Consider the following 23487-nt stretch of genomic DNA (forward strand, 5'->3'; position numbering starts at 1 on the left):
ACTTTTAAGAAATATCAACCCACCAAAGCTTTGCCATGGCACGCGACTTGCCGTAAAAAAAAACAATGGAAAACCTAATAGAGGCCACAATCTTGACAGGGCCTTATGAGGGTGAGGCTGTTCTTATTCCTCGCATTCCCATGATTCCAACGGATCTGCTTTTTCAATTTAAAAGATTGCAATTCCCAATTCGATTAGTATTTGCAATCACCATTAACAAAGCTCAAGGTCAATCATTAGAAAAATGTGGTATAGATCTTAATCCTGATTGTTTTTCCCATGGACAATTGTACGTTGCATGTTCGAGGGTCGGTAAACCTGACAATGTATTTATATGCAGCGACAATTGGACAGCGAAGAATGTTGTTTATTCGCAAGTTTTACGCAGTTAATTTGTATTGTATCTATCTATATAAAAACGAGTTATGTGGATGCATGTTTGTTTGTTTGTAAAAAGAGCGTTTGTATATGACGTCATTATTAGTACATACGGCTTTGCATATGCACAGACAATGGGAAAGCCAAGAATGTTGTTTATTCGCAATTTTTGCGTAGTTTGAAACACATATATAAATCTATCTATATTCACAGGTGGGACACAGGGACACAACTACAATGGCGCATAACTAATATGGCGCGTAACGACTTATGCGCGCGGGGGGGCTTGGGGGGGCGCGAAGCGCCCCACCAACTAGGTGTTGGGGTGGCGCGAAGCGCCACCCCAACATCTAGTATATATATATATCTATATCTATATATATAAAAATAAGTTGTCTTTCTGTGGATCTGTGGATCAGGTGACGTCATGTTTCTGTGTCGGCTGACGTCATGTCCGAAGATATACTGCATCGAAAACAGTTAGAGACGTCATTTATGACTTTTGATTTTACATCAGAAATTTATAACTACACTTTAGTTGTTATAGAAGATTTGTGCGTACGTATGGCAAACAAACCTCTTCAGGATTTGGGAATGCCTTCACCTAACCGTATCGCTGCTGTTTCAACATGTGTAGAATTCGATCGTGAACAAAGTTACAGTACGAGTGATCTATTGTCGTATGTACAAAATAACATTTCCAAGTTAACGTCGGAACAAAAAGACATTTATGATACGATAATGCATTGTGTCGATAACAACGTTGGAGAAATTTTCTTTTTGGATGCGCCAGGAGGTACTGGTAAAACGTTTGTGATAAAACTGATTCTGGCATCAATTCGATCAAAAAATGATATAGCGTTGGCAATTGCGTCGTCCGGAATAGCCGCAACATTGCTGCCTGGTGGAAGAACTGCTCATTCCGCTTTGAAATTGCCTCTGAATTTGCATTCTACAGAAACTCCCACGTGCAATATTTCCAAATCATCTGGGATGGGTAAAGTATTGCAGCAATGCAAACTTATTATTTGGGATGAGTGCACAATGGCACACAAAAAATCGCTCGAGGCTCTGGATCAATGCTTGAAAGATTTGAGAGGGAAGTCGAAACCCTTTGGCAGCACATTAATATTGCTTGCGGGAGATTTCAGGCAAACATTACCTATAATACCTAGATCAACTCCTGCAGACGAAATGAATGCTTGCCTGAAAAATTCTAATTTATGGGCACACGTAAAAATATTAAAATTAACTACAAATATGCGTGTCCGATTGCAAAACGATGACTCTGGTCAAACATTTTCAGATCAATTGCTGGCAAATGGAAACGGAAAGCTCCCAGTAGACTCAATTTCAGGACGTATACAACTACCTGCTGATTTCTGTAATTTAGTGACGTCCAAAAATGAATTGATTGAAAAAGTATTTCCGAATATTCTAAAAAATTATAAAAATAATAAATGGCTAAGTGAAAGAGCGATTCTCGCACCCAAAAATATAGACGTCCACGAAATCAACAATATTGTTTTAATACTTTTAAGAAATATAAACCCACCAAAGCTTTGCAATGGCACTCGACTTGCCGTAAAAAAAAACAATGGAAAACCTAATAGAGGCCACAATCTTGACAGGGCCTTTTGAGGGTGAGGCTGTTCTTATTCCTCGCATTCCCATGATTCCAACGGATCTGCCTTTTCAATTTAAAAGATTGCAATTCCCAATTTGATTAGCATTTGCAATCACCATTAACAAAGCTATATTCGCAAGTTTTACGCAGTTAATTTGTATTTTGGAACCAAATGAAGCGGTTAATTATCCATCTGAATTTTTAAATTCCATAGATCCTTCAGGGTTTCCACCACACGTGCTACAACTAAAAATAGGCGTACCAATAATACTTTTAAGAAATATCAACCCACCAAAGCTTTGCAATGGCACGCGACTTGCCGTAAAAAAAACAATGGAAAACCTAATAGAGGCCACAATCTTGACAGGGCCTTATGAGGGTGAGGCTGTTCTTATTCCTCGCATTCCCATGAATCCAACGGATCTGCTTTTTCAATTTAAAAGATTGCAATTCCCAATTCGATTAGCATTTACAACCACCATCAACAAAGCTCAAGGGCAATCACTAGAAAAATGCGGTATAGATCTTAATACAGATTGCTTTACCAATGTACAATTGTATGTTGCATCTTTGAGGGTCGGTAAACCTGACAATCTATTTATACGCACAGACAATGGGACAGCGAAGACTGTTGTATATTCACAAGTTTTACGTAGTTAATTTGTATTGTATCTATCTATCTATCTATCTATATAAAAACGAGTTGTGTGTATGCATGTTTGTTTGTTTGTAAAAAGAGCGTTTGCATATGACGTCATTATTAGTACATACGGCTTTGTATATGGACAGACAATGGGAAAGCCAAGAATGTTGTATATTCGCAATTTTTTAGTTGTTTGAAACACATATATAAATCTATCTATATTCACAGGTGGGACACAGGGACACAACTACAATGGCGCGTAACTAATATGGCGCGTAACGACTTAGGCGCGCGGGGGGGCTTGGGGGGGCGCGAAGCGCCCCACCAACTAGGTGTTGGGGTGGCGCTTCATGTTTGTGTGTTGACTGACGTCATGAAGTTAGTTGTCGTCATTTTTGTTATGACGGTGACGTCATTAAAGATATTTAAGACATGCGTTCTCGTAGAAATCTATTAATGTTTAACTTTAAAATGACTGATGAACTTACAATGGCAACAGCCGAGGAAGATGCTCAAAGAGTCTATGCCGAAAAACTTGCTGCTGATAGAGAAAGTCAGAAAAGAAAGCGTGCCGAGGAATCAAAAGAACAGCAAGGAAACAGGCTTGAGGCTGATAGAGAAAGAAAGAACATAAAGCGTGCCGAGGAACTACCAGAGCAACGCGAAAGCAGACTTGCTGCTAAAAGAGAAAGTGAAAAAAGAAGGCGTGCCGAGGAACTACCAGAGCACCATGAAACCAGACTTGCTGCTAAAAGAGAAAGTGAAAAAAGAAGGCGTGCCGAGGAATCACAAGAACAGCAAGAAATCAGGCTTGCTGCTGATAGAGAAAGTAAGAAAAGAAAGCGTGCCGAGGAATCAGAGCAACCTGAAAGTTATCGCCTGGCATTCAGGTACAGCCCAGTCGATGATTATAGCTTGAGTAAATGTGTTCAAATCGGGACTATGTCTAAAATTTGTCCCTATTGCAAGGCCTTGAAATTCAATGGTGAAACAATGGGAATGTGTTGCGCCTCAGGAAAAGTTAAACTTCCTCTATTGGCTGCACCACCAGAGCCATTGAAGACTTTCCTTACTGGAACTACGTCAGAATCTAAGCGTTTTTTGTCACAAATAAGAAAATATAACTCAAGTTTCCAAATGACGTCGTTTGGAGCCCAAATCGAAAATCCAGATCAATTTATGTCTACTTTCAAAGTAAAAGGGCAAATTTATCATAGAGCAGGGTCCCTTCTACCATTCTCAGGCGAGAATCATAAATTTTTACAATTGTACTTCATCAGTGATAGAAATTCTGAATTGAATGCACGTTGCGAAATTTCTCCCAACGTTGAAAGGACAATCGTTTCCCAATTGCAACATCTTTTCCACGAAAATAATAATTTAGTGCGTCTGTTCAAAACAGCCATCGATTTGATGCCTACTGATACGCATAAAATTGTTATTTCCGCTGACAAAACGCCTCCTGGCCAACATGTGCGTAGATACAATGCTCCAACTATCGACGAAGTGGCAATCGTTATGGTCGGTGATCAGTTTTTACCTCGAGATATTATTCTTCATAAGCGAAACGCTCAGTTGTTAAGAATTGCTGAAACTCATCGATGCTACGATGCCCTACAATATCCTATCATTTTTTGGGATGGAGCCGACGGCTATCACTTTAATATTAAATTGATGATTCCCAGGGCCTTTTGAGGGTGAGGCTGTTCTTATTCCTCGCATTCCCATGATTCCAACGGATCTGCCTTTTTGATTAAGATTATATTATATTCTCGATCAAGATTATTATTGTATTCTATCAACGCTTCGATTTGTTTCCGTGTTAGCAATCTAAATTTTAATATATTTTCTCGGTAAGTTTACATTACTATTTAGCATGTGAATAATAAATACAATTATAATGTATTGCAAGGACGCCATTTAGAGAGGGTCAGAAGGGCTGAAACCCGCTTTCATTACAAAATAAATGGAACTTATTTTTGAAACAGGTAATTTTTTTTCTTACATAAAATAGGGCAGCCATAACGTTTTCTTCAGTCTTTCCCATCCTCCTTTCACACAAAACGTCTAGGCTTTTCATCCTTGGACCTAATATAAAATTAAAATTTGGTGTTCGATTTACAGTAGGACGCCTCAAGTTTTTGTTTAACAGATGTTTTTGATTTGTTTTGATTTTTTGTTTAATAAATCTTCTGCAAAGATTTTTGTTTAATTTATATTCATTCTAGCTTGGTTGACTATTTTAGAATTCGTACTTCTGTGTATAGCTTTTCTCAATGTGGCAAACTTAACAGTACATCATGAACAATCAGTGAAAAAGAATGTATATACGCATTTAATCATTCTGAGGATCTCCAACTCCAATTCAATGATAGTCTGTGGCTTAGATAAGATTCACATCGAGAGAGGAATTTGGTAATTCAAAAATAGTGTTGTCAGAGAAACAGTGTGAAGACTTTCAAATGTAACATGGATATTTAAACAAAATTTTAAATCCAAAACATTTTTTTGGGGAGCAAAATGCCTAGAATGAGCAGTTGGTCTTTAATTCCTTGCATATTTCGTAACTTCTTAGCTAAATATGATTTTTATGAGGTGGTAAACTGGAAAAGAATCATTTGTCATCGGGCATTTTTTTTTTCAATTCCAGCTCTGTGAAGTGGCATATTGCAAATAGAGGTAAAAAAAAAAAATAGAGAATAGAGAAATAAGAAAAAGAAGAGATAAAAAAGTAAAAATAGAAAAATAAAAAGAGAAAAAAGTGAAATAAAAACAGAGAAATGAAAATAGAGATGGGAAAGTGGAAAAATTTACATAGTTTACTATCCTTGATGTTATACTGAATTTTACTATCCAACTGCTTTTTTGATGTTGTTGTTGCCATACACCACCTTAAAAACTGGGTTGGTTTTGAGTTTTTGGATGCTCAAACATACAACTTGAAAAAGTTTCCAGGGATATAAATTCTGTTTTTGGCTTCTCTATATCCCTATAAAAACTAAGGAAGTCCTCACTGAACCTTCAAATTTGCATACCTAATAAAAAGTAAGTAAGACGGCACTAGACCCTTAAGGTCTAAACCGGCCATGCTGATCTCCGTTTCATGGCCCTTCAGCCAGGAAGTGTAATGGGGGTTGGGGGCCAACCATCCTGTGCTTTCACACACCCTTCCCGCTTACCTTCCCCAGGTTTCTCCAGGTACCCATTTAGAGATGGGCCGACTCTGGCTGAGCTAACAGAGTCACGCCACTGACCCCCGTCCCAAACTAAATAACTGGTCAGAACTGGGATTGAACCCGTGCCCCTTGGACACAGAATTCCCACGCCAGCGCGCCAACCACTCAGCCAGGACGGCACTCCTTTCACAATAAAGCTGTTTTAATTAACAAAATATCATCCTGAGTCAATATTGGAAAAATAATCCAGTAAACTACGATTAGATTGCTAGCAGTATTTATTTTCTTTGACGTTTTGAAATGAGTATTTGGGCCTTTTATCTTATAGAAGCTTTACTTTAGTTATTCATATTTCTAAGTTCATGTTATCAAGCACGAATTCTGACTGCAGTTTTTTTTAGTAATTCCGGGTTCCAACATGAGGTTTCCAAAGTTATAACTTTCGGGTTTCACAGGGGTTTTAACCAACATTACAACATTACAATTTATGCTATAAATAATATTTAAATTATTTTAAGTAACATTTTGAAAAAGTTGACCTTCAACATAAATTACATTTTATTTTGAGCTTCCTTAAATTTTTGAAAAAGTCTCTGGAGGTTCTTGGCCTATTTCTCACTGAAATAAGGATAACAGTTCAGATAAGGATAAATTCTTTTATTAGAAAGTGAAAACAATGACAAAATCTCTGGATGTATAAATGTATGGAGACCCGTAAGAAAAACGCAAATATTATAAATCAATATTTTCTTTTACATTGTAAGAAGAAAAAGACTGTGAAAGAAGAAAAAGATAATATCCAATTTATGTTTAGGCACTTTTAAAGGAGAAAAGATAGAACGTAGTTGACAACTTAAGGACTTTTAATCATCTTATTAAGGATAAAACTAAAAAAAGAGCTTTGATAGTGATAGATAAGCTTTCCCTGGAAAATCCCGGGAAAAGATTTTCCTGGAAAAAATTAGTGCAAGTGACGTTTGTTTTATTTAACAAACAGCAAAAAATCACTTCAATCGTGACTTTCGCCCCTCCAGAGAAAGATTGATCAAAAAGTTTTAGAAATTATTTGAAAACATAGGAGTCACATCTACGTTAGTTCTCGGACCAGGTGTAGTTAATATTTCTTCAAGAACTTTAACAAAACAAGAATATTTATTGTTGGGAACAGGCTAAAAAAATTTTTTTAGACTTATTGAGGTCAAATAAAAGATGTCAACTCAGTAAGAGCTTCTACAGTTAAAATGCTTTCAAAATTTGCTTTGGAAGCTGAAATACCTAATAATTCCATCAGAGACATAAGGATTCTTAAAAATTTTAAAAAGGATGAAACAATAACTATTACGAAATCAGATAAGGGGAATGTTTTAGTAGTAATGAATACTGACGACTGTAAATTAAAATTAAGAACTTTATTAAGGATGAAAAGGCCTATAAAGGGCTTTCTTATGATCCAACAGACTCGTATACAAAAAAAGTTTAAACTCCAGTCACGCTCTCCAAGTAAGAATTAGTTTGAATGTAATTTTAACTGACCGCCTTTTTAGTATTTGCTCTCCGAAATATATTGCGGAGAAGTCTTTTTTACATCTTTTCAAAAAGAGGAAAAAGTCCCCGGAGATTTCTAAAGAAGTGACAAATAGAAGAGAGAAGTGACAAATAGAATAGAGACAAATGAAGAGATGGATGTTTTTGCTCCTTACAATATGTTTTAGAGCTGAGTAAATAACTGAAAAGAATTTTACGAAGTAAAGGTTTAAAGGTAGCTTTAAACAGTAGTAGAACTTTGGGTAGTTTTCTGAATTCTAGAAAGGATTGATCTTCAGTTGAGCTGCAAAGAGAAGTCTATCAGATTGAATAGACCAGAATTTAAAATGAAAATAACAATTAATTTTTATGAATGGAAATGAAATGAAATGAGAATAAAAATTCGCCAATATTCTATTCCGTCTGCCTTAAAGCATAATTCCAAACTTGATGGTATCACATCAGTTCTTTCGGAACACAATTTTAATTTCTGGACCATTTTATTTGGACCATTTTTATGTTAGAGAATGTCTTTTTGGTTTCTTGAGACTGGGGTTTAAAGCAAATTTTCAGGGAAGCAATTGAAATTAAGAAAATTTTATTTTAAAAACCTAGCTCTAAATTGGTAAATTCGGCTTAAATTCAGTTTATGATAATTTACCTTGGTCAGATAAAGTAAAGTTCATTTCTTCTAATGTGTACGACCTCTGCCCACCTGATAACTCAAATCAAACTAATGAACCGGAAACTGGGAAGGCAATTAATGTTGCTTACGCAATTATGTTGAAAAATAAGAGCAGTAGATAATATCTAATTGTTTTGTTTTGTATAAATATCGTTGTTTTAATTGTATTATTTTAGTTTATCTACTTATGACGGTCACTGTGCATGTGACTGAAATATTCAGAGATTTTCTCATTGTTTTTATTGTGTAATAAAAGGGTTTATCCAACACTTCGTGGTAACGAACTGTAAGTAAGGAGCGGCCCGGCTCAATAGTAACCGAAACACTAAAAAACGGAATTTTGATACTAATAGATACATAAAAAAAATTACATTTTTATGCTGATTTCAAAAATATAAGTTGCATCAAGTTTAGTATTACCCATCAAAAATTGTGAGCCTGAGAAAATTTGCCCTTTTTTTGAAAGAAAAAGGAGAAACAACCCTTAAAAATCATAGAATCTTTATGAAAATCACACCATCAGATTCAGAGTATCAGAAAACCCTACTCTTTAGGTTTCAAGCTCCTATCTGCAAAAGTGTGGAATTATGTATTTTTTTTTCCAGAAGGCGGATCACGGATGCGTGTTTATTTGTTCTTTCCCAGGGGTGATCGTATCGACCCAGTTGTGCTAGAATGTCGTGAGAGGGCTCATTCTAACGGAAATTATAAGCTCTAGTGCCTTTTTTAAGTGATCAAAAAATTGTAGGGCAATTAGGCGCCCTCCCACGCTCATTATTCTCAAAGTCACCGGATCTAAATTTTGAGATAGCTATTTTGCTCAGCAAAGTCGAAAATATAATAACTATGTCTTTGAGGATGATTTAATCCCCTGCAGTCCCCAGGGTAAGGGCTGCAAGGTATGAACTTTGCCCATTGTTTACATATAGTATTGGTTTTTGGGAAGTATACCGACGTTTTCAGGCAAGATGTTTTCTGGGGGCAGGGAGTAACACGGGAGGATCTTTCAGTGGAGGAATTTTTCATGGGGGAAGGGAATTTTTCAGGAAAGGGGTGGTGGATTTCCCAGTATTAAAAATTGATCAGAAATTAAATAAAAAAGCAACATTAAAACTTAAAGCAAACAGAAATTACTACACATATGAGGGCGTTCGCCCCCTCGTCAATACCTTGCTCTTTACGCTGCAATTTTTTTAGTACTTTCAAAAGAGCTGTTTTTACTAATTAAACGGCCTTTGTGATTCAGGAGTCATTCTTAAAGAATTGGAACAAATTTCGAACTTTAGCGTAAAGAGCGAGGTATTGAAGAGTGAGCTCATATACCTAGTAATTTCTGTGTGTTTTAAGTTTTAATGTTGCTCCTTACTTTCTTTTGAAAAAACTTGTTTTTTTTTTTAAATTTAATCCCTATTTGAACGATTATTTGTATGTCATGAAAAGGCAGTATGGTCTTCGAAAATGCCTATATATTTCACTGAAACTCTCCGAATTGGCTTTGATTACATGGTCTTTGAATACCTTTTAGCTCGGGCAGAATGTAGACTTTCTCATCTAGAGACCCATCTATATATTTTCGTACATACTTAAATACAAGAAAAATAAATGACAATAATTTACCTCTTTACTTTGTGTGAGCTTTGTTTCAAACAGTTCGTGGTAATGAACTGTAGTAAGGAGCGACCCGGCTCAATAGTAAACAAAACTCATAAAAAATGGAATTTTGATGCCAATAGTTACATCAAAAGAATTGTATTTAATACTGAATTCAAAATTATAAGTTTCATCAGATTAGTTTTACCCATCAAAAGTTACAAGCCTGAGAAAATTTGCCTCATTTTTGAAAATAGGGGGAAACACCCTCTAAAAGTCATACAATCGTAAAGATCACACCATCAGATTCAGCGTATTAGAGAACCTTATTGTAGAAGTTTCAAGCTCCTATCTATAAAAATTTCGAATTTCGCATTTTTTGCCAGAATACAGATCACGGATGCGTGTTTATTTGTTTGTTTTTTGTTTTTGTTTTTTCCGCAGGGGTGATTGTGCCGACCCAGTGGTCCTAGAATCTTGCGAGAGGGCTCATTCTAACGGAAATGAAAAGTTCTAGTGTACTTTTTAAGTGACCAAAACAATTGGAGGGCACCTAGGCCCCCTCCCACGCCAATTATTTTCCCAAAGTCACCGGATCAAAATTCTGAGATAGCCATTTTATTCGCCGTAGTCGAAAAACCTTATAACTATGTCCTTGGGGGCGACTTACTCTCCCCCAGTCCCCGTGGGAGGGGCTACAAGTTAGAAACTTTGACCAGTGCTTACATATAGTAATGGTTATTTGGAAGTGTACAGACGTTTCAGGGGGATTTTAGGTTGGGGGGAGGGTTGAGAAGCGGGAGATATGTTGGGGAAACTTTCCTTGGAGGAATTTGTCGTGGGGGAAGAAAATTTTTATGAAGGGAGCGCAGGATTTTCTAGAATTATTTAAAAATAAACTATGAAAAAATAAATATGAAAAAGTTTTTTCAACTGAAAGTAAGGAGCAGAATTAAAACTTGAAACGAACAGAAATTATTACGCATACGATGGGCTCACCTCCTCCTAATACCCCGCTCTTTACGCTAAAGTATTTTTAGTAATTTAAACTATTTATTCTACGGCTTTTGTGATTCAGGGGTCATTCTTAAGGAACTGGGACAAAATTTAAGCTTTAGTGTAAAGAGCGAGGTGCTGAAGATGGGGTAACCCCCTCATATACGTAATAAAAACATGAGAATACAATAGTTCGTTACGTTAGCTAATTTATAAGTTACGTATATCTTTTACTAATAAAAACATTCGTAAAAAATTAAAAGTTCTAGTTGCCTTTTTGAGTAACCAAGAAATCAGAGGGCAACTAGGCCTCCTCCCCCGCTCTTTTTTCTCAAAATCATTCGATCAAAACTGAGAAAGCTATTTAGCCAAAAAACAAATATGCAAATTCCGTTTTAATTATTCATCCGCGGAGAGCCAAAATCAAAACATGCATTGATTCAAAAACGTTCAGAAATTCAATAAAAAAACAAGTTTTTTTTTTTTAACTGAAAGTAAGGAGCAATATTAAAACTTAAAACGAACAGAAATTACTTCGTATACGAAAGGGGATGCTTCCTCATCAACGCCCCGCTCTTTACACTAAAGTTTTTTACTGTTTTAAAAAGAAGAGTTGAGAGAAAGAGTCAAACTTTAGCGTAAAGAGCGGGGTGTTGATGAGGAAGTAGACCTTTTCATATACGAAGTAATTTCTGTTCGTTTTAAGTTTTAATGTTGCTCCTTACTTTCAGCTAAAAAACTTGTTTTTTTATTTAATTCAATATTAACGCGGATCAGGTTTGTTTTTACATTGCAAAATATTATCTGTTTGTACTATTGAAAAATGTTAATAATGTTAGGGTATTGCTGCTTTGAAATTTCCATTACTGTATCATTTATTAAACAAAATATTTGTCCGTGCATTCATATACTAAGTTACAGGCTCGTAGGTCCGACTTTCTACATATATTTCATTGTCTTTCTTTGCAAAAGTAAATAAGACCAATCTGGATTTATTTTGTTGTTTTTGTCCCAGATATACGGTGCAATGCTAAGCTCATCGTTGCGCCGTGATTACTTATTAATTAAAAAATAATACTTGTTAATTAATTATTATTGCAAGATGTATTTGCTCAATGTTACTAATTATTACTGGGTCAAATTATTTGGAATCCTCCGTATTTTCTATGCGGTATATATGCTTTAAAAAAGATGAATCTTTTAAACAGCCTTAAGTAATCCCGTGTATAGATTATTTGCAAACAGTTTATTGGATTCAAGGTTGGAATATATCGGCCTCGCTTACCCAAAAATGGTATTTGACATATTTATGCTAAATATACCATATAATTGTTACCAAAGTTACCATATAATGGTATATACTAAAAATGTTGTTAAAATTCAGAGCCAAAATGATTCGTGCATTGACCAATTTGCACACCAATTTTTTTTTTTTATTTCATGTTAAATTTCAAAGTTAAGGGAAGTTAATTTCTGTTCCATATTTGACTTCACAAAATCAGTACTTAAAATTTATCTTGACTTAGAAGGAAATAAAGCGCTATCTTAAAAATAATAATTAGGTAGTGCTAGTAGTCGTTAGTACCAGGTGGCGTTAGGTAGCGCTAATAGTAGTACTAGTAGTGTGTAGTATTAGGATGATGTAGGAATTCTTTTGGTTGGGGGTGGGGGTCAGTGGTGTGACTCTGCTAGTTCAGTTACTTCTAATCTGGGGAGTTTATGGTTAAACAAATTCCCAACCAAAATCTGAATTTCAGATACAAAGTGAGGCGGAAGAAACTCCTGGTGGTAAACGAAGAAGAAAATTTACTAACTAATAAAATGGTTCTAATGATATTTGGTTTTGTTTCTTTTCAGAATGTTATTTATTCTCTGACAGGCGTATGTACTAAAATAATTATCATATGATGTTTTAATATACCAAAAAAAATGAAATAGAAACAATTTTTGCCCCCTGAAACCAATTCAGGTCTGTTTATGTCTTAAAACTGTGGTTTTCTAAAGCTTTCTTTTTGTGAGGTTGAACCATGATTCATTAAATTTGACAACGCCTTTCGTCTGTTAAAATTCGCTTTTGTTCAGTAGAAATCTGTTGACCCCTAAGGACAGCTTCACCTTACTAAGAAAGCTGTACTTTCTTAAGCTGTTTGATGCCAAATATTTTTTATTTTATTTTGTACCCACTACTAGTGTTGGGCGATAATTTGATTAAACGATATATTGATATATCGATATTTCCGATTTTGATAATCGATATATCGATTTCGATATTTACTATATTTGTTTATCTTGCTCAGATTAACTTTAGAATTTAGTAAAATTCCAATAACAAACAGTTCAATTACAAAGAGAGTATTTTGTATTTTTTTTCAAAATTTTGAATAAAATAAAGAAAAACTTCTATTATATGAACAAAAGCCCTAATTTGGAGTTCCTCGGGCTCAGGATAAAGAAAAATAAGCTACTGGCTATTTTGGGCTATTCAAATCAGCAACATGCCAATATTTTCCACTTAGAATTGGTTCAGCCCTTTAGTGATTAAATAAGTAAACAAAGTTTTTTTTTCTGCTGAAGGTAAGGAGTAATTGTCTCAGCAACACTAAAACTTAAAATAATAGAAATCATTCTGTATATGAGGGGTATAACCCTTCCTCAATACTTTGCTCTTCACGCCGAAGTTTTTTTTTGTATTTTAACAATCTCCTTATTAAACGGCTCCTGTGTCAGGAGTTGTTTTTAAATATTTAGGACAAAAGTAAAAATTAGCCTTAAGAGCGAAGCATTGAAGAGGGGGATTTGCCTTCATATACAGGATAATTTCTCTTCGTTTGAAGTTTTAATATTCCTCCTTAGTTTTAGTTGAAAAATTAATTTTTTTATTTAATCTCTGGTCTTTTTCAAATAATTTCTGAAAATCTGCCTTTTCTGTCCATGGAAAATCCCCCCAAGGAATTTCCTCCTTGGAAAGTCCCTCGGTTGGGATCACCCATGCCCCAGGCAATTCCATCCCGGCTGAAGATTCACCCAAAAAACTTCTTGCGGAAAATTACTCCCGGAAAATTATTTTTAACCTACTTTCGTTTGAAAAAACTTTTTCTTCTAATTTCCAACCATTTTTCAAAATACTCTTGAATCTTTTCCTCAGTGGAAAATTTCTCCTGGAAATTCTCCCCTCCCAGTGTTTCAATTTTAAGTCAGTCCGCGTAAAACTCCCCCATGGAGAATATCTCCCGTGAAATATCCCCCACCCCATGGACAAATCCCCCATGGCAACTCCTTTGAAAAATTTCCCTGGGTAATTTTCCTGGAATATCTCCACATGTAAAACTAAACTTGCTGAGAAGGTAAATCAAATAAAAAGGATTTTGTATAAGAATTCTGGTAAATTCCCCCGTCTATATTTTCCCTTTGAAAGTTCTTTCTCAAAAACTTCCCTCCCCATGGAAAATTCTCCCCATGGAAAATATCCCCTCATGAAGTTCTCTCACACAAGATTTACTCTCCCCCCTCCTCCCAAAAATGTCTGTTTACTTCCCAGTAACAAAAACCATAAGTAAACACTAGACAAACTTCGTAACTTGCAAACCGTCTCTACATGGACTTGGAGGGTCGTGCCATCCCCAGAGACATGATACTTGTCCTTTCAACTATCCTCATCAAAATAGGTATATCAAGATTTTATCGCATGACTTTGGTAAAAAGGGAGCATGGGAGGGAGAGGGAATATAGTTGCCCTCCAATTGGTTTGGTAAGGAAATGGGGAACTAGAACTGTAATTTCCGTTTGAGCAAGCCCTCAGTAGTATCCCCAAGATGGTTTTTATGATACCCACACCCGCTACTCCTTTCTTCTTTTAATGATTTCAGTTGAACGGCGATTCCGTCAGGGCTAGATGCAGGTGCATGTATCGATAGATTCCACGACAGGTGCATGTACCCACACATATCTATAGATTCAACGATAGCCCCATCCATGGATTCTATGAAAGCCCTAGTTTTCAACGCATCCCTATCCTGTCATTCCGCCGACAGCCAGCTGATGCATGTTATTTAATTGGCGTTTAGGTTCACGCAATCTTACGTGACTTAGTAGATTTATTGGGAGTGACGCGGTCTCGCGTGACATGCTAGTCTTCAGGGACCCGTGGGAAAATCCCCGGTTGTAACTGAGTTTGTTACGTGTGCACACATGTGGTTGTTACGAAATGACGTTGCACACGTGAGTGTTAAATAATGACAGCATACACGCGGGTCTCACGTAATGGCAGCGCACACGCGAGGTGTTACGTAATGACTTTGCACAAGTGGGATGTTACGCAATATTATACATGTGTTTACGTAATGAGGGGGGCACAATAGTACGTTATGGCAGCACAAATGTGTTTTTTGCGTAATTACAGCACATACATAGGGTGTTACGTAATGACGGTACATACATCGGTGTTGATAAATATTTTAAGAGATTTTTTTCGTCGTGATTTCTTTTTCTTTCGACTCATTGTTTTTCAGAGAACCTTTCTATTCCAATGATTTTTGTCCTCATTAGGATTTAAAAGGGCCATTTCCATCCAATGGAAGTGCGCCCTAGACAGCTAGACCAGCTGTCTTTTCTAATATCATGATTCAGGAAATATATTCTACGAAATAACCAATTCCATAAGTGGAGAATTCCCATTTTCCGCTTAATAGAATGATTCAGCCATTGATTACGTGTTTCCTATGACTGCAATAATTGAGATGGAGAGGGAAAAATTGACTAATAGAGTTTGTTTATATTTAAAAACCCCCTGCCTGCTAAGTTATGCTTTAGGAGGATTGTAAACCCAGACAAATCGATTCTTCACTTCTTAGCGATATGATTCTAGCATTTTGGAGGGTCTTTCTTTCAGAATTTCTAGAGATATTTTCGTAGAGAATGACATAAACTTGTAGAAAAATAGGAAAACATTCCTTCGTAGTGAATGTTTAGAGATATTTTCTTAGAGTTTGATCTAAGTTTGCTCAAAATATAGGAAAATGGGGGCACAAGAGATGTGACTTAATTTTATATTTTGTTCATTTGTTTCTTAGTATTCTTTTGCCTCCATGCCGTGCCCTTGATGCTCAATGACTGACCCACCCCCTGTTGAGTAATTCCACTTGAGGGGGGGGGGATTCTAGCAACGAATTTCAGAGGGGAGGGATTTCTTATCAGAGCCTATTTCAAACCCAATTAAGAGACATTTCTGAGAGGCTTTAATGGAAATGTTATTTTAGGTGGGGGGAGGCTAGCACTCCATCCCAGAGGGGGGGGGGGGTTGTTATTAGAGCTAAATTTGAACTTCAATAGTTATTTCTGTGTGGCTTCAATGGAAATACTACGTTTCTTTGAGCCATGGTGATGCATATTCACGCCACGGTGATAATATGTGGCTGAACCACACTCTAGCAAGCAATTCTAGAGGACCCACCAACTTCCAATTCCACCGGGGGCCTAAAAAACAATTTCAATTGGACCCTAGCGATCAATTCCGTTGGGACCCCTAGCATCCAATTCCATCGGGGCTCTAACAGCCAATCCCACCGGTGGATGGCAAATTTCAGCGCCAGTGCATATCTGGAAAGATTCGATTCTTTTTTTGAGAGAACCGAAAAAGGTGATAGAAAAGGATGATTATTTTATCCAGAATTGAGTCTACCGACACGGTAAAGAGAGCTTCATCGATTTTTGACTAGTCATGACGGTGTACAAATGCTGAAGGACCAAGAGATGTACTGTGATAACCAAAAGATGGCAAAGAGATTGAGCAGGCTATGGCATGATGATCAAGCAGTTGATAATCACAAATGTTCTTAAGTGTATTGGCTTACAAACCACTCAATACTGCAGCACAAACCAAGTTAGAAGTTCACAAGGACCTATAACATACATAAACCACACGCTTAATCCAAACAATCAAGAAATCGCTCAAATATATTCTTAACTTTTTTTGTAGGTGGCAACGCTTGAAAATTGGCTTTTATCATCTGAAGACCCACCAAGACTTAGAAACGCACTTTTTAACACTTAAGACACACTCCTCCGCCAACCACCACAAAGAACCACTGACGCCCGGGGGTGGGTCCACCACATATTGTCATGGTAGCGTGAATATGCATAGCCATGACTCAAAGAAACATGGTATTTCCATTAACACCTCTCAGGAATAACTCTTAATTGGGTTTAAATTTATCTCTAATAACAACTCCCTCCTCTGAGAGTGCTTGCTAGGGCCTCCCCCCCCGTTGGAATTGCTCGTTAGGGAATGGGCAGCCATTGAGTGTCACGTACCGGGAATTTAGGGAAAATAATACCAAGAAAAAATGAACAAAATACAGAACTAAGTCACATGTCTTTTGCGCCCATTTTCCTATAGTTTTAAGTAAACTGACATCATTCTCTAAGAAAACCTCTAAATATTCTCTAAGATGGAGTATTTTCCTATGTTTTGAAGAAGATTTATATCATTCTCTCAGAAAACATCTCTAGAAATTCTCAAAGAAGTACCCTCTAAAATGCTAGGATCATATAGCTAAGAAGTGAAGAATCATTTTGTCTGGGTTTATAATATCCCTTTAAAGCATCACGAGGCATGCAGGTGCACTTTAAATATAACCAAACTCTAGTAATCAATTTTTCTCTTTGTATCTCAATTATTGCAGTCATAGCAAACCCGAAATCAATAGCTTAATCATTTCAGTAAGTGGGGCATGGGAATTCTCCGCGGTTGGAATTGGTTATTTTGTAGAATCTATTTCCTGAATCATAATATTAGAAATTGATTGCTGGTCCAGCTGTCTAGGGTGCAATTCCATTGCATGGAAATGGCCCTTTCGAATCTTGGTGGTGACAAAAATTATTAGAATATAAATAAATATTCCCTGAAAATAAACGCCTTGAAAGAAAAAGAAACTGCGAAGAAAAAAGTCTTTTAAAGTATTATGTAAAACCGATGTGTGTGCTGTCATTAAGTAGCATCCTACATTTGCGCTGTCATTACATAACACCCACGTGTGCCCCCGTCATAATGTAGCACCCACTTGTAAAATTGTGTCACATCCCAAGTGTGCACCATCATTACGAAACACAAAGTGTGTGTGCTGCCATTACGTGACATCTCACGTGTGCATCACCATTACGTAACACCCACGTGTGAATTGTCATTACATAAAACCCATGGGTGAACCGTCACTACGCAACACCCACGTGTGTGCCCTCTTCAGTTACAAACGGGGGTTTCCCCGTGGGTCCCAGAAGTCTATGCTGTCAAGTGATATTGTTTTACTTCCGATAAATATATTTAGTCACGTAAACATGCGTGACCTTGAACTCCAATGACGTAACAGGCACCTACTGGCTATCGTCAGAATTACGGGATAGAGATACGTTTAAAACTAGGGGTGTCAGAATCCATGGATAGGGCTGTCGTGGAATCCATGGATATGCTTGTCATAAACACCTATGACGTAGTATGCACCTGCTTTTTGCCCTGAGGGAATCGCCGTTCAACTTAAATCATCAATGGAAGAAAGGAGTAGCAGGTATTGGTGTCACTAAAACCATTTCGGGATGCTACTATCCTCCCTCTAATCTATTTGACTATTAGCTCGATATGATCATCCTGGCATCTTTCTTTTAGCAAAATTTACAAAATATCATATATTTTCAAATTGAAGCTAGAAACCCTTACAGTTTGGTTCTCTGGTATGCCGAATCTATGATTTTTATTAAGATGACTCGACTTTTTAGGGCATTCCGTCCTTTCTCAAAAATCATACACATTTTTTTATGCTCTTAGTTTTTGATGGGTACATAGAACTTGATGAATTTTATGTATCTGTAGTCGGCATAAAAATCAAACTCAGTTGATATATCTATTGTTATAAATATTCCGTGTTTTAAAGTTTGGGTTGCTATTTAGCTGAGTTGCTCCTTATGCGAACTATTTGATTAGCTAATCAGGCTTTGAATTCACTCTCAGAAAGGGCATTGGTGGTGCGCTTGGACAATAATTTTATGACAACTTTGTATAGGCATCTCTGAGATACCCATATTACAAGACTTCCACGACTTGAGTGGTTTAGTTTTTCTTGGAACTAAAGACTCCCTACTGAAAATCTAGAGAGTCATGACAGCTACAGCAGCCGACGAAGCTTGTCTTGCATTGACTACGGGAACACTGTAATTCCATGTATCTTGCTATTTTACTCTCAACTTGGAGAGGATCGTCAGGGGTAATATACAATTTCTATAAACGCCGATTGAAGTATGTGGCAATCGTGACGAATGTGATCTGAAAAAGACCTATAAGCTTAGAAAGTATTTTATACTTTTAGAGGTTCTCAGCAACATTTGAGAGCCTACCCTCACTAACTTAATTTGAGAACGGGTTATGCCCTCTTCTGGATACAGTTTTGCATGCTGTGTATCTTCATATATGAGTCAGTATATTGAATAGATTATTCTCCTTTTCAGCCATTTTCGGTTTGAGCAGGATTGAGCATTACAACAGGATTGAGGCTTGTGACAATCGTGACAAATGTGATCTGAGCAAGGCCTGTAAGCTTAGAAGATATTTTATCTAGCCAAGCCTTTTGGAGGCTCACAAAAACATGTGAGAGTCCACCCTCACTAAACGTAGTTTGAGAACAGGGTATGCAACCTTATGAATACAGCTGTACATGCTGTGTATCTGCATATGTGAGTTAGTGGATTGAATATTGTTTTTCTTCTCGGCCATTTTCGAAACAATTTTCTCTGTTTGATCTTTTCTGCTGGACGTTTAGATAGCAGAAAAAGCCGACATAATATCGTTTTCGATAATTGATATTTACGTTTCGGTATTCGATATTGATATTTGGTGCGATATATCGATATCGATATCCGATATCGCCCAACACTACCCACTACTACCAAAAACTACATAATTGCATAATAAAGCTTTTTTTTTATTGAAAACGGAATTCTCGGTTTTATGAATTTTTGAAAATATGCATGGTTGCTTAAATTTCCAATTAACCATTTCAACCAATCGGATTTCAACTGTCCTCATCAATGGCTAAACGTGTCAATAATTGAAAAAGTCTCGGTGCAATATTTGCAGTTTTCTTGTTTTAACTGGATGTTAATTTTGTCACTTTTTACTGTTATCCTTTATCTTCTCTTGTAGCCATTCGTTTTTTGCAAGGCATGGCCAGCGTGTCTTTTATGTTCTAATGTTGTTGTTTTCTAGCAAATTGCAACGATGTTAATAGTTTTACAGTTCTTGAATCATTTTGAAGAGGCGCTGCTGCCGATAGCACTTCGTTATGGTTCAGAAAAGGTAAGGCTTTTTCTTTATTACCTATGGTCTGAGCTGGTTTTCACTTTAGGAAACTTCCGTATGACTTGAGAAGTCTAGCAATAGACAGTGAGCCGTTTTTTCCCCTTTATTTAGCCAAATAAAATTAAGTTTTGGTGATTGAACGATTCATATTGAGCTGAAAATAAAAAACAAAACTCCAAGTAAGAAATTCTTTCAGTACAGAAATCAAATCTCATGAAAACTTTGAAAAAAAATACGCATCTAAAATTAAAAAAATTAAATTTTACGAAAATTCAGATTCTTAAAAAAGAAAAAATCGAAACAAAGAAAATTTCCCAAAAATAAATTCCTGTAAAAGAAAAAAAGGAAATATCAAAAATGGTTATGGGAAAATCAATTCATACAAACATGCTATTTTTTTTCTTTTCTGTAGTGTATTCTATTTCTTTTTGGGTAAAAATTATCCTGTCTTACCCATTATCTAAATTCAGGTTCAAATCGAAGTTTTTGAGGGGAGATACACAGTGAGAGTCTAAAGGTTGCAGCAAATAAACCTTAGTCGTGTGAATAAGTGTTTTTTTAAGGACGGAGGGAGTGGCAAAATACCACAAAAAGACCTAAAAAGACGCTAAAAAGACGACAATTTATTAAAGCGAACAATTTTTTAGGCCCCATACTTTTCTATTTACAAAAAATTAAGATAGAAAAACCGAGATTAATTTAAGTAAAGCATTGGAACAAAACTAAAGATAAAGAAACAACAGCAAGACTTTAAATAATTGAAAAAATCGAAATTTTTTGACTCCACGGCCGGGAGCCTTTTTCAACTGGAAAAATATTTAAGGAAAAATAAATAATAAAAGACAATCATTTAAGGAAAACGAGAAATAAAAAAAGACAAACAACGAACTAAATATTTGGATTTTTTTATTATTTGAAATTCTGTTGTTTTTTATCTTTTGTTTTGTTCCATTGCTTATTTAAATTAAACCCATGTTTTCTCCTTATTTTTTTAAAACAAATCTTAAATAAGAACTACTTGCCCCTTTTTTCTTCTGAGGGCTGATATACTTTTTTGCAGAAAAAACATTTGTGAATGTAAGAAATATCAAAGCCGGAATCAATGATATTGTCAACCTCAACCAACCCAAATTTAATTGTCTGGTTTTTCGCTCCAATTTACACCTCCTAATATAACGATTGTTGAATCACTCTAACCAATTTAGAGACCTTCTTTAATTGTTTGGTTTTCCATTCTCCTGTAAAATTTACATCTCCTAATACAACGAATGTTGTATCACTTTAAAACCAATTTTGGAAATCTTCTTTCATTGTTTGGTTTTCCATTCTCCTGTAAAATTCAAATCTCCTAATATAACGAATGTTGAATCACTGTAACCAATTCTGAAGACCTTCTTCATTGTTTGGTTTTCCGTTCTCCTATAAAATTTACATATCCTGACATAACGAAGGTTAAATCGCTGTAACCAATTTTGGAGATCTTCTTTCATTGTCTAGTTTTCCGTTCTCATGTAAAGTTTACATATCTTAATATAACGAATGTTCAATCACTGTAACAAATTTTGGATATCTTCTTTCATATTCTGGTTTTCCATTCTCTAGTAAAATTTAAATATCCTAATTATAACGAATGTTGAATCACTGTAGCCAATTTTGGAGATCTTCTTTCATTGTTTGGTTTTCCGTGCTGCTTTAAAATTTACATCTCCTAATATAACTAATGTTGAATCACTAACTAATTTTTGAGATTTTCTTTAATTGTTTGGTTTTCCATTCTCCTGCTAAATTTGTATCTTCTAATAAAACGAAGGTTGAATTACTGTAACCAATTTTGGAGATATTTTTTCATTGTTTGGTTTTCCATTCTCCTGTAAAATTTACATCTCTTAATATAACGAATGTTGAATCACTTTAGCCAATTTTGAAGATCATTTTTCATTGCTTGGCTTTCTGTTTTTCAGTAAAATTTACATATCCTAATATAACGACGGTTGAATCGCTGTAATCAATTTTGGAGATCTTCTTTCATTGTTTGGTTTTCCGTTCTCATGTAAAGTTTACATATCTTAATATAACGAATGTTGAATCACTGTAACCAATTTTGAAGACCTTCTTTTATTGTTTGGTTTTCCGTTCTCCTGTAAAATTTACATCTTCTAATATAACGAATGTTGAATTACTGTAGCCAATTTTGGAGATCTTCTTTTATAGTCTGGTTTTCTGTTCTCCTTTAAAATTTGCATCTCCTAATATAACTCCTGTAAAATTTGTATCTTCTAATATAACGAAGGTTGAATTACTGTAACCAATTTTGGGGATAGTTTTTCATTGTTTGGTTTTCCATTCTCCTGTAAAATTTACATCTCCTAATATAACGAATGTTGAATCACTTTAACCAATTTTGGAGATCTTCTTTCATTGCTTGGCTTTCCTTTATGCAGTAAAATTTACATCTCCTAATAAAACGAATGTTGAATTAGTTTTCCGAAGTTTGGAGATTTTCTTTCATTGTTTGGTTTTCCGTTTGACTGTAAAATTCACACCCCCTAATAGGACGACTTTTGAAACACTGTAACCAATTTTGGAGATTTTTTTTCATTGTTTGGTTTTTCTTTCTCCTGTAAAATTTATATCTCCTAATAAAACGAATGTTGAATCCCTTTAACCAATGTCTGAGATCTTCTTTCATTGTTAGGTTTTCCGCTCTCCTGTAAAATTTACATCTCCTAATATAACGAATTTTGAATAACTTTAATAAGCAATTTTGGAGATCTTCTCTCATTGTTTGGTTTTCCATTCTCATGTAAAGTTTACATCTCCTAATATAACGAATGTTGAATCACTTTAACCAATTTTGGAGATATTCTTTTTTTGTTTGGTTTTCAGTAATCTCGCAAAATTTACATCTTCTAATATAACGAATGTTGAATCCCTTTAACCAATGTCTGAGATCTCCTAATATAACGAATTTTGAATAACTTTAATAAGCAATTTTGGAGATCTTCTCTCATTGTTTGGTTTTCCATTCTCATGTAAAGTTTACATCTCCTAATGTAACGAATGTTGAATCACTTTAACCAATTTTGGAGATATTCTTTGGTTGTTTGGTTTTCAGTAATCTCGCAAAATTTACATCTTCTAATATAACGATTGTTGAATCACTTTACTCAAATTTGGAAATGTTCTTTTATTGTTTGGTTTTTCCTTCTCCTGTAAAATTTATATCTCCTAATATAACAAATTTTGAATCACAGTAACCAATTTTGAAGATCTTCTTTCATTGTCCTGTTTTCGGTTCTCCTGTTAAATTTATATCTCCTAATATAACGAATTTTGAATCACTCTAAATAACTTTGGAGGTCTTCTTTCATTGTTTGGTTTTCCATTCTCTTCTAAAATTTACATCTCCTAGTATAACGTATGTTGAATTACTGTGGTCAGTTTTGGAGATCTTCTTTCATTGTTTGGTTTTCCATTCTGGTGTAAAATGTATTTTTCCTTATCTAACGAATGTTGAATCACTTT

The 23487-nt window shown here is 35.6% G+C and overlaps 1 protein-coding gene across 3 annotated transcripts in view; it reads left to right on the forward strand.

Annotated features, from left to right (window-relative positions):
* LOC136038602 (anoctamin-10-like) overlaps positions 1 to 23487 on the forward strand; it is a 206980-nt gene that overhangs the window by 149528 nt on the left and 33965 nt on the right. For all 3 annotated transcript variants that reach the window (XM_065721810.1, XM_065721812.1, XM_065721811.1), the window contains one exon: positions 19870 to 19959. In XM_065721810.1, coding sequence (XP_065577882.1) covers positions 19870 to 19959 — 90 coding nt within the window. The remainder of the gene's footprint in view (positions 1 to 19869; positions 19960 to 23487) is intronic.

Source organism: Artemia franciscana, chromosome 18 (assembly GCF_032884065.1).
Source record: "Artemia franciscana chromosome 18, ASM3288406v1, whole genome shotgun sequence".
NCBI classification, from domain to species: Eukaryota; Metazoa; Arthropoda; class Branchiopoda; order Anostraca; family Artemiidae; genus Artemia; species Artemia franciscana.